At 26.6% G+C, this 18,547-nt stretch overlaps 2 protein-coding genes across 2 annotated transcripts; one reads left to right on the forward strand and one right to left on the reverse strand.

Moving 5' to 3' along the window:
* The first annotated feature begins 1,340 nt into the window (after positions 1-1,340).
* On the forward strand, positions 1,341-2,108 carry LOC129985078 (uncharacterized). The gene has a single exon (XM_056094996.1). The coding sequence runs from the start codon at positions 1,341-1,343 to the stop codon at positions 2,106-2,108; it is 768 nt and encodes a 255-aa protein (XP_055950971.1).
* Positions 2,109-3,980: 1,872 nt separating this feature from the next.
* Positions 3,981-15,582, reverse strand: LOC129984759 (ubiquinone biosynthesis protein COQ9, mitochondrial-like). Its single transcript, XM_056094711.1, has 9 exons — positions 15,385-15,582; positions 14,802-15,017; positions 10,271-10,412; positions 9,825-9,906; positions 9,604-9,708; positions 6,862-7,017; positions 6,489-6,542; positions 4,289-4,392; positions 3,981-4,075 (listed from the first exon to the last, which is right to left on the reverse strand). Exons 1-8 carry the CDS (start codon positions 15,470-15,472, stop codon positions 4,354-4,356), a joined length of 882 nt encoding a protein of 293 aa, XP_055950686.1. The 5' UTR covers positions 15,473-15,582; the 3' UTR covers positions 3,981-4,075; positions 4,289-4,353.
* Between the last annotated feature and the right edge of the window lie 2,965 nt (positions 15,583-18,547).

Below are 18,547 nucleotides of genomic sequence, written 5' to 3' on the forward strand. Positions count from 1 at the left end.
CGATTCCAAAAAATCCGCAGAAAAATGTCATGTACGATGAAATATTTTGTTTAGCAAATGAGATGGGTGACTTTGTCATGGATTTTCCCTAAAAGAATGCGGAGCGAAGTAGTGTTTTTGAAATTTTTCTTGAAAATGGACGATGGATGAGAGCAAAGATTTGATGACGTCACTATCTTTCATAGGAAATAAAAGCTCACAAAATTGATACCATGGTTCTAGTTGATGGTCTGGATTTTGATTGAGCAAGAGGGAACTGAAGACAGCTAGTATAATGTATTAGCGAAATGCATGAAATTAAAGTCTATTTTTAAGAAAGTCTACACAACAACAATTTAAAAAATACCTTTCCATTCTTATAATTTTATGCAGTGATTTTCGTAAATCAGTGCTTAAAACTAATTGTAAAAATTAAACATACGCTTATTTGGATACATTTCAGGTACCGTTACGAAATTTTGGAAAAAATCACATTCTTCAGTATATCCCCTTGCTAGCTCATAAAATGTCAATGCAGTATTCTGGTTCTTACTAATATGTCGTGTATAATCATTAAAGTTTACAAGCAGCATTTTTTATTCGTCTTTCTTCAATATCAGCAACAGCTATGGCAAAGACTCTGTCTTTAATATTGTTCCCCCCCCCAAAAAAAAAAATTCAAGCGGTATAATATTAAGAAAACATGCCCATCCCTTCCAATTCACCACCTAGGAAATTTTTGGTTTATGAAAGCACAAATTAAAGAACCACAATGAAGGGATGCTCCAACTTACAGTTAAATAATCCAAAGCTGAAATTTTTCTCAATGAAATGTAACGAACAATTCCAATATGTGTAAGTTAACGTTGGTAATGACATTTATTTTTTCCGCAAAGAAAAAAAAAGATTGAATAATCAAATATTGGTTTAAAAATGTCTTTTATTTCCCATGTAGAAGCCTGTGGATTCGCTAAGCTCCAGATTCAAGAATTATGTGTATTTATCTTTTCATTGTCATGGAAAGTTGATTCACTACAAAAAATAAATTCATCAATTCTGTTCAGAATCTCAACTGAGAATTCTGCAGGTTTCAGGGAATTACAGTCAAGCCTCGCTTAACGAGTGACGTTTCGCAGAAAGAGTAGAGAAAAGGCACCATGATGTCACATGCTGGATTTATCTGTATGTTCAGAGTACTTGTTTGAAAAGAACACTTAGATTTGCATGGAAGAAGTTTTGGTCAGATAGCATTGGCGAACGCGATTCCGAGGAGTTTAAGCAAATGGCTGTGGGGATTTAATCGATGAGATTTTGTTTCTGGGCAAGATTATTGAATTAAGATTTGAATTAGTAATAATTATATGTCTATTTTGTGTGTTCTTAGTTACATTTTTAGGTTTAGTAAGAACGTCCGAAATCCACTTGGACGTACTACAGGTCCTCTCAGCAACAGTGAGTTGAAAAAAGCTGAGAATTTCTTGGTTAAAGCGATACAGCATCAAGAATTTGCTGCAGATAATCAAAACCTGCAACTCAAAGGATTAGTTTGTCCAAACAGTAAGTTAAAAAGCCTCAACTCGATTTTGGTTGATGATGGTATTTTGAGGGACGGAGGCCGACTAGAAAATTTAAATTTTGTATCAAAACACTCGGCAATCTTGCCAAAAGGTTATAAATTTAGTATGATTATTTTAGAGTATTATCACAAGAAGCATTTGCATGTTGGTGCTTCGAACTTATTATGTATTGTCCTAAGTGGTCGTACAATTTGTTGTAAGGTAATTCATCAGTGTATTCCATGTTTCAAATCAAAACCCATAGTGTCTAGTCAATTAATGGGCAGTCTACCAAAAGACAGAGTTTTAGCTGATTTCCCTTTTAATTGTACCGGTGTAGACCTTTGTGGTCCATTCTTGATTAAATATAATAATCAACGAAAGAGTACATTACATAAAGTGTATGTATGTGTATTTGTGTGTTTCGTAACAAAAGCCACTCATTTTGAGATTTTGTCAGACTCGACATCTGAGTGTTTTATAGCTTTGTTAAAAAGATTCATTGCGTGGAGAGGCAAGTGTGCAAATTATACTCTGACATTGCAACAAATTTTAAGGGTGCCAGTAAGATAATTAAAAAGTTTCTTGAGTTAGTGAAAAATCCTGATGAAATTCTGGTTAATTATTTGTCTGCAGAAGGAATAGATTGGAAATTCAGCCCTCCCAGGGCACCTCATTTTAGTGGCCTTTGGGAGGCTGCTGTCAAATTTTATTCATTAGTGTTTCAAGGGCAGCGAATTTAACTTTTGAGGAATTTCTGACATTAACAATCCAAATAGAGTCAATCTTGAATTTGCACCCATTATCAGCCAATGCAGATGATTTTGGAGTTTTGACGCCTGCTCATTTCTTGATGAATAGCCCAATGAATTCGATTATCGAACCTGATTTAACTAGTTTTAAGGACCAACTTAAAAAATTGCAAAGAGTTACTAAATTAGTGCAACAAATTTGGAAAATATGGCACTGAAATTACCTGAATGAATTACAACAAAGAAATAAATGGATATTTGAGAAAGAAAATGTTCATGTGGAAGATCTTGTGTTGCTAGTAGAAGACAATTTGCCTATTCATAAATGGGCTCTGGGTAGAATTAAAGAAATCTATTATGGAGAAGACAAAAAAGTCTGAGTGGTCCAAGTAAAAATCCAATTTGGCAGGTTTAAAACTGCTGTGACCAAAATATGTGTATTGCCCATGCAAAAATGACTTTAATGTAAACATATTTGAGCATAATATGTGAATTTATAGAATTATAATTGATTGTTGTTGTAATAAACATATTGAATATCTTAACAGGGGGAGAATGTTCGGGCGCTTTTTTCCAGCTCGCCTTGTCACGTGACTCAATGTGTTGATGTGTTTTCTGTTCTGTGTTGTAATAAACATGTGTGTCTAACATGGCATGGTTATTTTAAGGAGTAATATTGTAGAGATAATTAACAAAATGGATGTGGGGTGAGGAGTAAACAACATGGTCCGTCGATATGTTGTGTGAGGAGTTAACAACATACAAAACAATATATTAAGTTTTTTTGTTTTTTTAAAGCCAAACTTAGATATAATATGGCTTTGTATATTTAAACTTTTTTTTTTTTCAAAAATTTTTGTGTATTTTAAAACAGTTTGTAAGATTTGGAAAGCAGAGGAAAATATGGATTTGAATAAACAATAATTTAAATTACAATAAAATAATATTTTGTATTCAAGTTCTATTTATTCTAGATTAAGACAATAATATTTTGTATTCAAGATCTATTTATTCTAGATCAAGAAAATAATATTTTATATTCATGATTTAATTTACCTAAGATAAATCATGTTTCTGTTTCTTAAGCTGATTTGACTGTTTTGTTGTCAAGCATTTTGATAATCTTCTTTTTGAAATAAAATACTACAGTTACAACAGAAAGTTTATTAAAGTGTGAACAAAATTAGATATATAATATGCACGCACTTTAATTTTGGTTGTGAGCACTCAAAAACAGAAAGATCATATGAAGATACTGGTAGAGTGCATATGTAAATCATATTTTCATTTCTAGCATAGAATTACAAATTAAGAAACCAACTCATGTAACTCAGGTGTAATGAATGAAATTTTGTGGTAAAAATCAATGTAAACCATCTTTATGGATGAATTATCGATAAGGATGAGTCTTATAACATCAATATTAACATTATTTACACTTTTAAATCATAATTTTTTAAGCTTCAAAAATTGTTAATTTCTTTTTGGTTTCAATACTTATGGAGGACAGAAATTTACTTTGAAGCTTTTTTTTCCCCTTTCATGATTGTTATCATGTTTTCATATTGTCTAAATGTTAAAAGTTGGTAAAAAAGATGTTGAAAAGTCAGATATTTTTTTAAAAATTATAATATGCATACATTTTCAAATGAAATTCAAATATTAAATTCTGTAATTTGAAAGAAATAAAAAATTTTCAGTAATGCAATTTTTATTTTTATGAAACTTGTAACACGAGGAAAACTTCCAAGATGATGCGATTCCATAGTAAGATTATGATTTAAACACCTAAATAATAGAAGACAAAATTATTTTACTTTTTTATTCAAGAAATATAATGTAAAATTAGTTAAAAACACATCATAACAAAAGTAATTTAGAATTAAAAAACTCCATTCTGATAAATTATTTTATAAAATATATAAAATATGAATATCACATATGGAAACAAGTTTAAGGAATATTTATATTTAAAATAAAGAAGTTCCAAAATATAAATACCTTCTAACAGCAAAATGACTAAAAAGGAATAAATAAATGTGATGACTTTGCTATGGCATTTATTGCTACCTAAACCATTGATTTAAGCCAAAGATATTGCGTGCCTATAAATAAAAAAAATATTAATTAATAGTAAAAGGAATATTAAAGAAGGAAAAGCTTTTTAATTAATACATTATTAGTTAAAAAAGCAAACATAAATTTATATGTTTATGCATATCATAGGACTACTATTCAGGTTGTATGGACATCACATAAATTTTATGTATTGAACCATCAAAATCTTTTTTTCATAGAAATCCTGAGTGCAATAACAGCATGAGAGGTACACTAAGAAAGTAAATAAATAGCAGTGTTAAAGCTGGCGATATTAATCCAAAAAATGAAATAATAAAAAAATTATTCATACATTACACAAGAAAAATTCAAAATTCTTTTCACGTACAATAATGGAAGTTTTGCAATGTCATTGAAATACTCCAGCCTATTTAAAATAGTCGAGAATGTCACAAGAAAGATCTCTACGGTTTTGATACTGACGTTGATATTTTAAGCAAAGCATCATAATAAGAAAAATTCCAGAAGTCTATTTGGAATACATTCTATATTGATCATTATCCACGTGAAGCATAATCTTATCCATTATTATTTCTCTATTAATGAAATCTCCCTTTATAATTTTCTCATGCTAGATCATACCATTCTTCAATAAATCTGCGAATAATGTTTTCTAACAGCCATTTGTTTTAATATACTATTTCTTATATAGAAATTGTTCAATGTGCGCTGATAGAAAAAAACAAAACATTGAATTTAAACACAACTTTCTTTAGATGCATATACATAAAAAAAAGCTCGACTTTCTTCCCATCTCTCCCAAATGGAAGGGGGGGAGGGAGACCCGATAATGGAATTTTTTAAATTTAAAGAATTTCAAAATTATATTTGATAGTTAATGTACTTCATTTAAAGAATAATATGAAGCTTCTGTAATCATCCATGCTTGTTTGATAAGACCAAATCAAGCTTCATAAGAAACGACATACATTAGTTTTTATAGACTGAATTCAGATCCAGGCTTATTCTTAATATACTTTTCTAGGATATTCCAGCTTCTGATGTTTTAGTTTAAATTTAAAAATCCCTAAATATGAGAACACATCTCTAATATATAATTTTTACATGCCCCCCCCCCAATAGAAACATTGGCTATTTCCAACAACGCCCATGCTGCTAAATGTTCAATTGGAATAGAGTGATGATCACTTTCCAGAATAATAATTAAAGTAATTAAAATTTATTTTTATAACTAAACATAGCTATGAATTCAATTGAAAATTTATGAAGAAAAAAATTTTTGCACAAAAAGAAATGAAGAATTAATATAACTGTATCCTATGGTATTCTGAGAAAATCATTTAAATACAACTATTATGCATTCATCATATTGCTGTCTCGTTTTTCTCACACATAAGTTTGTGCACATTTAGTTTGAATTCTTGTTATAAGTCACCACCCTTCAGCTGCAAACACAACCATTTCTTTGAGTATCTAGTTGATTTAATTTTTTTAATGCTGATAAAGAATTTTTAATGATTTATGAATTTTAATTATTAAAAAATTTTAATTCATAAAAGAACAATTATAACTTTTCAATGAAATTCCAGCGAATTAGTTATCCTTCTTATATGTTACTGTAAGCAATAATTATTAAAAGACAAAAGCATTTAATGCATTTTCATACTTCATACCATTCTTTATTGTGTTGGTAATGCTATATCAATATGCACATTCAGAGTATTCATCCACATAAGAATTACATTGATAAATAAAATTTAGCTGTTCTACTTGTATTTTTTGTGCATATATTTTGACTATTTTAATAAGAAAAAATGAAATAATGAGAAAGAAAAAAAAAACATCCACCACAGAATTATCATTCCAATGGTATGCAATGCTAAACTGTCATATTCATAATCAAATTTATCAGATTATTGATTAAAGATAATAATTTTTTTGCCAAAATTTTGGAGATTAACCATTTTATCATATAAACGTGAATGGAATTTTATTTTTTAAATGCATATTCAATTTTACATGCCAAATTGGGAGCAATGGCTTGTAAATGGTTAAATATATAAATAATATGATTAAAAATGCAAATAATTTTAATAAAAAAAGAGCTGTGAAATATTCATACTGTAATTAATGCACCAGAAGCCAACCCAGGTAAACATTTTGTAGAATTTGCTACCTACAAATAAGAAATTGAAAAGTTTTGAAAATGACTTGTAAACAACACAAACAGTCTATGTAGAATATAAACAAAAAACAAAATAGCACCAAATCAGATAAATTTAAGAGCTTAGTACTACTTTACATAAATTCAGAAAAATTTGGAAAAAAACAAAACAAAAAACCAAAACATTTTCTTTACTTTAATAAATCTGAAATAGTCACTTAAGACTCCTGAAGTACTTATCAAGACATTCAAGAGGCTATAATATTAAAAATCAATGTTTTGTTTAAGAAATAAAAATCTCTATTACAAAGAACTGAAAAAGTAAACTTACATTATCAATGAATCCAGAAGCATCAACAATATTTTCAACTCTTCGTTGGAGAAATTCAAAAGTATCAGAGTATTCTGGTGATTTATCCTGTAGTAAACTCAGTTCACACAATCGGTATGCTAAGGCCAAGGAGCCTCTTTTAGTATACCATGTCAGCTGGGGGAGAAGAAAAAAAAAATAATTTTTTAAAAGAATTTAAACAGACTTTATCAACAAATATGATATATTTTAATAATACTAAAATAATATAATTATAGTTTGATTTAATTAAATTGATGTCCACTTTTATAGCTATACAAAGACTATTTTGGAATGGATCTCATAATTTGACATCTCATAAGATGATCTTTGAAGCATTTCATTTTACAAGTCAAACTGAGGACATTTCACTGGTGGTCATTCAAGGATAAAACTGAATTTAATATCATGCTCTTAAATTTTGTTATAGATTTGAGAAATGAGCAATTCCTAATTGCAAAAATTCCTTTCTCTGTGAAAAAAAAAACTAGATATAATTACACAATTAATATAATAAAATTTAAGGATAGATATAATTGATCAATATCAGTTATATCTATGATATACAAAGTTTACTGCACAAGATTGAACTGCATCCAAGCTGTTGCAAAATATTCAATATATACTAAATTATTTCAGAAAAATGTTGCATTAATTTGTTTTTTGCAATGTTAAAAAAAAAAGTTCTACATATAAATATGGAGATTTTTTTTAAAAAAATCTTAAAACAGCAAGCAATTGATTATAAATAAATATGTCTTTTTTTTCTCAGTTTTTAAAAATAAATTAAAACTCAAGTCATAAAATCAATCCACAACAAAATATTTTTTCACATTTGACTATTTAATTCAAACAATGTTTTAAAATATCTGAAAGATTATTATGGTATTAACATGGAATTATGGTAGGAATATGGTATAATTTTGAACATTATTTAGATTACACAGATAATGGAGGCAACCAGCTGAAGTTCACAGATCATAAATGGTGGTGTCGAAGCCAGAATTTCCAACCCACTTATTCACAAAGCATAAACACAGATTTCCTAAATTGTGCCAGATTGAAGCAATAATTATAAATAAAGCTATATAAAATGATGCAAATATAAATCAATTTCAAATTGTTCCCTTCTTTGTCAATGAAAATTATAATAAATATGACCACTTTTAAATATTTTAAGTAATTTTTTTTATATTGTAATAAAAAAAGAGATGTGATAACTAAAAAAAAAAAAAAAAATGCTAAATAACAAATTTCAATATAGTGATTCTACATATAAATGACTGCTAAAGCTTTTTGTTTCCCCATTTATTTTAAAAATTGAAACAATTCAATAAGTAATCGTTCAAAATAATGCTGAATTTACAATTATTCAATTGCATTTACATGCAACCACCCATATCCCTCAATCCAATTTTAAAAATCCTTTTTCTTGGAAAAAATAATCATCAAAAACCGCAGTGATATTTAAGAATGTTCCAAGTTTCAGATGTAATTTCAAATATTAATAGACAACTCATGGTTGCATTCATAGAGTGAAAGGAAAAGGCAAATCGATGGATATGCAACACGCAACCACTAAAAGGCTTTGAGAAATGACCATTTTCACCTACAAAAAGTTTTTAATACTATAGAAAAGTGTTAGGTTAAGCAACAGATTGTAACTGGTTTAATTTCGGGTAGCATATTATAGAGAGTTAAGAAAGTTTTTAATAGTGAATCTAAGTTTCATAAAATAATATTTGGATCCTGATTACGTAACTTTGGTCAATTACCAATGAAAATTTTCTACACAAACCTTTTTTTCCAAATTAACTGCTGTGCAAATGCACTCTTTATGCTATTTGATCATATAGGAAACAAGAATAATTGTAGAATAAAAAGTTCACAAATGTACAAAAGAATTATTAAAAATTTATATAAAATACAACTTATCACAGAATTTTTTTTAGAAATGGTATTAATGTCTTAGATATTTGAATTTTATAAAGAAAAATAAATCTTATTAATGCTAAATTAAATCAACTTTTCTTTCCAACTAATTTTTTTAAGTGAAGAAGAGTGGGTTTAAGTTATAAGACATGCAAGAACTTATAGAATTATGACAAAATTGGTGCTTTGTACTTTCAGCAATCCTAAGAATTATCCTGTGTAAAGATTATGTAAACTATTTTTTTTAATAAAATATTTTAAAGATTGCTAACTTAACGATATTAGGACAAAATGGGGAAACAAAAACAGCACATGGTTTGAAATGAAAGGACCTAATTAGTAATGGTATTCTTCATTTCAGTAAATATTTCACACAGCATAAATAAGTAATAGCATTTACTCTTCTTTTTCTTTTTGCTGTACACAATTCACATAATAGAAGCACATTTTTTCAATGTAAAAATGTGACACAATAATAATAAATAAGACATAAATGTCACAAGTTTTCATTTTTATTTTATATTTTAGAAATGAAATATCACAATCTAGCAATTAAAAAATATTTAAGTGTTGAGATTTGGCTGATTTTGAAAAATGTAAAAGCTGATTTCAGAATCAAAGTGAAAAAATCATTATGTTATGAGTGGCTGGCTAAAGGAATAAAATGAATTAGAAAGAAAAATTAATATGGCTCTCCAGTTAATATTAAAGTAATATGCTGATACAGTTAATATAAATATAATAACTTTCATGGTAATATACTGTAAACTTTAATTGCCTGCAACATCTTACATCCAATGATCGATCTCCTGATAGGTACCAAATTCTATCAACAAGGTCTAATAAGTTTTTAGAATCAGTGGGAAATTGGAAGGGAGAAACCATCAGTGCCATAGCCTAGAAAATGGAAATAATTATGAGCATTGATTAATTAAAAGTAAAGTATATTAAAGATAAGGATAGGTATATTAAAAGTAAAGTATACACATAAAAAAAAATCATAGAATAGATACCTCAGGCCATTTAGAAACATATGGAATGATCATCTTTAATCTATATGCTAAAGCATCTTCTATGTAATGATGGATGTCTAACCTAAATAATATTTAAATACAAATTAATATCATTATCCAAAAAAGCTGCAAATTCATCATAAAAGTTTAATTTCCTTTCGAGATAGATATCATAGGCATTTAACAATAAAAAAAAATGTTTCTGAAATATGGTGAAATCCCAAATAATGCAGAATCCTCAATACTGGAAAAAATAATAATTGATTAGTAATTTACAAAATAAATGAGACATCACCGAAAAAAATTGAGCCATAAAACATACTATTCATGCATATAAAGGATATTTTGTTTAAATTGAAGTAGTTTATATCCAAATGAAGATACCAATATTTTATACTATATTACTTTAAATCAATACAAAAAAAGGGGAGGGGTACTTAGCATACTTCTCTTTATTTGAAGAATATTTTTCCTTCAGATAGTCTTCCAGTTTTTCATTGCATAAAAAGTTAAAATAATGTACTAAATCTGCACCACCATCTTCTATTAAGGTGTGAGAAGAACTTGACAATCCAAGAGATTGTGCACCTAAGTAACAAATAGAAAAAGTAAGCATAAAGCATATTAGAGATATGTTTTTCATATCTTATAAAGGTAGTTTTTCCATTAGCTTAACAAAAATTGTCACCCAGCACAATTTTGAAGCATACTTTCATTATTCTATATATGGCCGCCAAATGTGTGCAAAAGTGACAACTAGAGTAAGAAGTAGCAAGTTCAGAGGCATAAGACTGTGTTACTGGGAACATGTTCTAACTGTTAGTGAGTTAATAGAAAAATGTCTTAGATTTTTCTATACCAATATATTATAACAATCAATTAAAATAAAAATGCAGTATATTTCTGAATATAAACCATAAGTAAGTATAAGTAGAGAAATGCGTTTTTTCTTCAACAATTTATCCAAAAAACCCACATAAAAGTTGAAATAAAAATTAAAAAAATGTCTTATGACTTTCAGATTTGTTAAATAAATATATAAAATTGTCAAATAGATAAAATAGGTGGACATTTTTCTAATTAGGTTATTATAAAGTAAAATCCAGATATCAACGATGATAGTTTTAATTCTAATAATTTTATTCTAAGCTAGCATGTTCTTTTTTATTCATTTGTTATCTTGTATCTGTGCAAGTCTCATTTTCTTTGCCAAAAAAAAAAAAAAAAAAAAAAAAAAAAAAGGGAGAAGATAAATTCTCTTACAGAAAAGTTCATATTACTAGGTAATAGGAAAAATTCTAAAAACAGTAAGGTTGTTCAGCATTTCTCCATAAATCTTCCATCTGATGCACCAAACTAGCAATAATACACAATTTCAAATATAAAGCAATTATTTTCACTCAAAATAAATAATTTCATTTAAAATTAATTTTTCTTACACTTAAGGAACTTAAAATGAAAGCAAACATCTACAGCTGCCATTTTAAATAAGGATGGAAAAAAAAAAGCTTTTGTGTCATTTATAAATCTTCTCCTGTTATATTTTGTAAAAAACTTTAAAAGCAATGAAAAATAAAATTCACAAAATAAAATTTCACATATTTTGTACATTTACAGAACCCACACGGTGTTGTTATGACATGATGAATGTCAGCAAAAACAAAACCAAGAGAAAGGAACAAAGAAATTAGAAATTTTCTTATAAATAATGTGATCAGAATTTAAATTATATGAAAACAATTTTCTCTCGATTCTTGTTTTTCTAATTTGGCTACTTGCTAAATCAAAAACTTCTACTTGCAGATCAGTGAAGAGAAATCTTTGAACCCATTCTGAATAAAATTAAATAACACAGGAAAAGGGCCTCTTGAAAATTCTGGTTTTAAATTAAAGAAATATAAGAACAGTGATAAAAAAAATAATAGAAATAGAATATCAGATGCAAGAACTTTAATTTAAATTCGGAAATTTTTTCAAGTAACTATTTTTGAAACATTTTATAAAATTCAGCAAATTAAAGTCAGAAGGGGGGGGGAGAACCACCTTTAGAATGTTTCTATTTTATATACTAAAATTCAGACTTCGAGTCTACAAACTACATGTCTACCAAATTTTAAGGCTGTAAGTATGATAGATTTCTCTAGACATTTCAGACATTCACATATAAAAACACATCCTTTTATAAGTTTACATGAGACCTTTCGAAATGACAAACTATTCTTTAAATTTGCAATGTGAAAATTGAAGAACTGACAACAACTAATGTGAATCTCTTAATAGTAAATAGTGAAGTAGCACAAAATTTGTAAGAATAATTTCTTTACTAATATAAAATTAATAAAAAGTTTTTTTTATATTTAAAATTTCCTAAATTTTCAAGCTTTTTTTTAAAAATCATGACTAATGACATTAGGATATATATACAGGCAAATTATGGAAGGAACTATATATCACAATTATCATTAGAAATAATTTTTGTTAAGTTTTCAAAAAATATCTTCTTTCCGATATTAACAGTGTGTCAAGAAAGGTTTATGCAAGATATATTTGCCTTATTATTTTCTTTATTAGCTAGCTGAGAGGGAGATAAAAAATATAACTGAAAGTGTATTTTCTGAACTTTATTTCCTGAAGACAGAAATAATTTTTTTTCATTTTTAATTTATTTAATAGCATTTTATTATTTAGTACCTAAAAATACAAAAAAAGAATACAATAGTTGAAAAAGAAGTTAATAAAATTAAAGAAAGATCTACAATTTTTAGATTCGCTTCATGAAACAACAAAATGAAAAAAAAAAAGTCTCCTTTTTTATAAATACACAATAAAATTTAGTAATCCTATAACAATTCGATCAAGGAAGTAAAAGCTGAGTTCACTTTAAAATATGAATATATCTTAAACCAAATCAAACTCAATTTCCAAATGAAGAATTATTATATATATGTGACCTCAAAGACAGGGGAAAATGATAGTTAAGTCAGAATGAAGAAATAGTTAAAACAGAAAATTTTTATTTAAGAACTTTTAACATATAGGAAGTGTTCATTTTAATCACACTCTAATAGTTAATTTCTATACTATCAGAGATAGACATACTGCATACAATTGAAAATTTGGTTTAAATGACAAAGAATTGTATTTTATGTTGTTTGAGTCAATAAAATTAAAAAAGAGTCTAAATTTTTATAGTCTCTAGTTCTTTTACTCATTGTTAATAAAATATTTTCAACACACCAATATTTTAACAACAAGAACAAAAAGCTCTTTTTAATGATTGAATTATTAAGATTCCATTACTTCAAGCAAATGAATTATATTTTAGTAAATGCTCCTTCATATAATGATACACTTGCTGATTAATGCTTTATCAATGCAACTACTGATGATAAAATTTTTTAAAATCTAAATTAGTGAAATTGAAAGCTCCATAATTGGGTCAATTTTTGTCACAGAAGAGAGTGAAGAAACTTTTTCTTATTTAATATTCCAGAAAGTCAAGATTGTTTTTCTAAATATGAGAGAATAATACCGGGAATTGCCTATCATATTCATCAGGATTTCTAATTTCTTCAGCTGTAGATTTATTGACTCTATAAAATATAACTTTTCACATCATTTAAGGGATGTTTCAAAGCAAAAATGTTTGTTTTATTGCAATGGTTTAAAAATCAAATATTGAGTCAAAACTAGAATGGATGCCCAATAAAAAATAATTTTGAGGAGAAACTGTTTTAAACTTATAAAGATTGAAATGAATTCCTAAAATAAGTCTTTGATGAAAGTTAAAAACCGTGTTTTAAATGTTTAAACCTCAGTGTAAGCTTCTAGAACATACATTTGCATATTATGAAAGATATTAAATTATTAAAAATTTTTATTGTTGTTGTTGCTTGTAGCATTACATCACAACACAATATAATGCAGTAGGATAAGTGATTTGTTATGGGAACTGATTTCACTAGAATCCATTTTCTATTATATTTAGAAGTCTCTGTAAAAAAGATTTCCCTTTTTAAATATGTAATGTAAAACCTTTACTGTGAATCAAATTAAAAAATAATTCTTTTGATTCTGAATACTTCTGAAGGCATACTTTACAAAAAAATGGTAATTATGGCAGACATTAACATCCTAGCACTAGCTCTATCCAAACGACACCAAAATAATGAGAAAATATACAGGAAAACAGAAAACAGGATGAGGAAATAAACAACATGTTTTGGTATGAAGACACAAAAAAGAAATTGATGCAGGATCTTGGGCATTCATTAAAATGATTTATTTATTGGTGTCAACATATGAGAAATTACTAAAATCACAAATAACAGTAGATAACTTTTAATATACAAATTTAAATGTACATATTCAAACAGACTTAAGGTCTGATATCAAAATTGTAGAAGTGTCATTGCCACTGATTAAAATAAATTTTGCATTTATAATCCAAACCCTTGTGAAAGGCCACTTGTAAATAATCCTTGACCAATTCAAATATCAACATAACAAATTAAAATAATTAGTTTTATATACTATTTTTAATTAAAAAAACAATTGCATAAAAGAAATAACTGTTTAGAAATGAATTCTAATAAATATATATATAATAAAATCATTTAGTAAATACAGTTCAAGATTAAGTTATATCCGAATCAAGTTTTTTTATATTGTGTCACTTCTAGCTTGTTTCAATTTCCATGTAGCGTTCTTGTAAACATACATATTTAGTATGTAAATAAATGAATTATTTTTTAAAGATGGAACTACTGAATACATTCCACACTATTTAATTTATATATAATTAAGTGTGAATACTAAAATATAAGATGGCTTTATTAATAATATATAAATGAAATAATATATTTGCAGATTTATTTAGTCCCAACAAATACTTAAAGCTATCTAAATATAATTACATGATAATACATGCAACTTAAAATCCAAATGCAACAGTTAAATATCTACAGTTTAAAATACCAAGGGCTATTGACTGTTTGCTCCATCCATGTTCTGGTACAAAATCCAAACCGGCTTTTAAAATTTGCAATCTAAAATCAGTCAAATCTTTTAAACTCTCATCATCCGATTCACTTGAGTCACTCTCAGGAGTATCCTCAGTTTGATGTTCGGATGTTTGAAGGACTTTGGTAAGAGATGAAATTTGCCGTACAGATGAAAATGAATATCGATTTCCTAGAAAGTGAAAGAAATTACTCAAAAATATCTATTGATTAAAATGAATGATAATTTATAGACAAATTCACATAAGAAATTAAATTTAGCAGCATTTTGTATATACTTTTAAAAATAAAAATGAATTGATTTTTTTTCGGAAAAAAAATTTTGTAAAAAACAATATATATAAAAAAAACTTAATAGATGAATTATGATATAAAACAAATAACGGTTGAATGTAAACTGCAAAATAAGGAAATGTTTCTAAGTATTTTGATTTTAAACCTATAACTATAATTATGTAACAAGTGCTTCTGAAAGTCTAAAATAGCCAAAAATTACTACTTATAATTTACATGATTACTGATATCATTTATATACTTACCGCATTTAGAATACAAAATCTGATTTCTGAGCACTTTAGGTAAAAAAGAAACTGACAGTTTCCATGTAAACAAACCTAACCTCGACATAATTTTACTCTAGCAATACACATCACATGTGAAAACTTTGAGAATCGTTAACCGGAGGACGCTTGAACCCCCCATTTGAAGTTGAAAGGGGGAGAAGTAGGGGGAAGCAGCAGTGGAGGACGGATTTCATTCCGGTAATGATGGAAATTCGGGAATCGATGTATGGTTGCTTACGGAAAAGGTTTTTTCGCCAACATTTGAAAATTTATTTGCCCGCCAAGAATGAAGCGCATTTTTGGAATGTATAGGGTGGAGTGTGGACGAATGTCGGTTGGATCTATGATGAAGGCAGACCTTATTTATGCACGATCTTTTTTAATAAAAGAATAATACCGTGTTATAATATATTTATTTTTGCTCATAATTAAGTTTTATGAATCTAATTTTTGACTAGAAATTAATGTTGACTGTGGCTGGGAACTTGGGAAAGCTGAATTTTCTACAGGCGCCTTCTATTTATAATTAATTAAATGGCAAGAAACTAATATGTTAACTCAGAATTAAATTCTATCTTCTATTGGTTTGTTAAATGAAATTTAAAGTTTTCACAAAGTAATGGAATGAACTTACAAGTTTCATTTAAATTCTTAATGGAAGCTAAAAATGATTGTTTATTCGGAATACAAATTCGATGTAGTTTTAATTTTATTTCTTGCAATTTGGCTGTATTCATTGGAAAGTATTTTAGTTTTTTTTTTATACTATTAATTTTAATGCCCATATTTTGTTTGTTTGTTGTTGTACAAAACTAAATGTTTTTTTTTTAAAAAATTAGCTAAACATTTTTTTAAATGATGCTTTTAAAAAATTATATATATATATATATATTTTTACCTAATTAAGTAATAAATTAGTGTTATAGAACATTTAAAACATTTTTTATAACTGCAGGCATGCTTTGATTTTGTTATTTGCTAGTATTTATAGTAGCAATAAAGCATTTATATTTTGTGGTCTAAAAATTGCAATAATAAAAATCTGTAATCTCTTTCTTGCAGTTTTGTCCATTCTTTTTTTTTTTTTTAATGTTGATAATGTGCATGATGAACTCTTTAAAATTTGTTTTCAAATTGAATAATTCGTACTTGTAAAAATATGCATTGTAAAGATATATATAATTTTAGCTAAGTTTTTGATAAAATATGGCTTATTCTCTGTTAAGAAAGTATGATAACCAAAAATCCTTAAAGGAATCATCAAAATATTCAATATTTTCTATTTAATAAAAACTAATTTTTGTTTTGTTAAAATAAGATTTATATTGAATTAAAAATTATATGCATAAGCTGATTAATATTACATGATTTTAAAAAGTACTTTTTCAATACATATATTTCTTATTCTAATTTATTAATTTTTTTTCATAAATGCTTAATACATTTATTTATGCATACAGCAATTTAATTCTTCTTTTAATGCTAAAAATCAGAATTTTGATTGAAAGTAGCCAAACTAAATTTGAAAAGGTAATAGAATCAATTATTTCTAATTATACAATTGGTGTAATAATATTTTTAAAAGAAAATTTGTATTAAAAATTCTAATATCATAGATAAATTTGTTCTAAATGTTGAATTTTCTACTTTTATAATAATGCACAGAAGTTAAAACTTTTAAAGAAAATTTGGAATGTAATTTTTAATTCCAAAATATAAAAATTATTTTTTAATTTAATATAAAAATATTAGTGTATTCTAAATTAGTCAATAGAATTTTCAATTAAATTGTAAAATATCATTTGTTAATTTTTGTATAATATTTGTCATATTTTATTCAACACTTACATTTTCTCAAGAAATTTTTCTTTTTCGTAGTTTTTTGAAGCTTCATTTCTTCTCATTTTGATTTTCAATAATAATTCATGAAATAAAAATAATTTGCTTCACAAGCATTCATTATTGTAATATACAAATGTATATTAGTTAACCAAACCATTAACAAAATAAACATTTACTCCACCTTAAAAAATGCTATACTAATATTGTTTTAACTGATTCAAATGAGTGGATAAATACCAAGTCATGAATAGTTCTGAGATATTGTGTAAAAAAAATTATAAAGGATGATGAAAATCCTTAAAACCTATAAAACTTATATAGTTTATATACCTACTTTATCTTTTAGAATTAAGGTTTTGACTAAATTATTAAAAAAGACAATTTCTATGAGGATATAGAAAAAAAATGTTTTAGGAAAATAAAATGGGAAAATAATTTTTTTTGTTTTAAAGTAATGAATAATTACAATGGAATAATGAATTTTAACACTGTTTATGTTAAATTGAAAAAAAATTATTTACAATTTAGAATCAATAATAAAAATAATTATAATCTCTGCATCAAATTATCTGCAAATTCATTTGTTCAATAGGAATTTAATAACTTCGAGAATATGACTTTAGTCACTTGGAGACTTTAAATCAACTTCCATTGTCCCCATTGCAAAAACGTAAAGAAAGGCTAATTTCCAAAAATAATTTAGTATTGATTCAATTCACCTTCAGTAAAAATTTTAAACTACTGATACAAGTAGGTTAAAACTGTCTGAGTGGTTTAACTTACATATATCAATTGGATCAATAAAAGAAAATAGATGGCAATCAACTGAAGACAGATTTTATTCATTACAGAAAAAAGGATGGACAGAGAATGAATAATATCAGAAGGATCACAAAATATGTTCTGATCATTGTTTTGATGAAGGAGTTTGTATGAAACCAGTATTTTAAAAATCAAAGTAGTTTTGTACATTTTAAATGCAACTGAAAGAACTTCCTGGGCCATTGTTTCACAAAAGAAGAAAAAAGAAATCTTTTAGCATATGAAAGAGCAGTTGAACTTGGATATGTATCATATAATTGGGAACTTCTAAAGAGAACTTGACAGGAAAAAAAAAAAAAAAAAACTTAATGAACAAAGAGAAAGCACAATCATTTACATTTGGAATATATGATATAATATATTCTCAAGATATTGTATCAAAGCTGATAATCTATGCAACTCCTCTCAAAATTCAAATTCTACCTCTAAATCATGATTCTTATTAATGCTTAAACCACAGCCTGAAAATTGGAAG

Source organism: Argiope bruennichi, chromosome 9 (genome assembly GCF_947563725.1).
Source record: "Argiope bruennichi chromosome 9, qqArgBrue1.1, whole genome shotgun sequence".
NCBI lineage: Eukaryota > Metazoa > Arthropoda > Arachnida > Araneae > Araneidae > Argiope > Argiope bruennichi.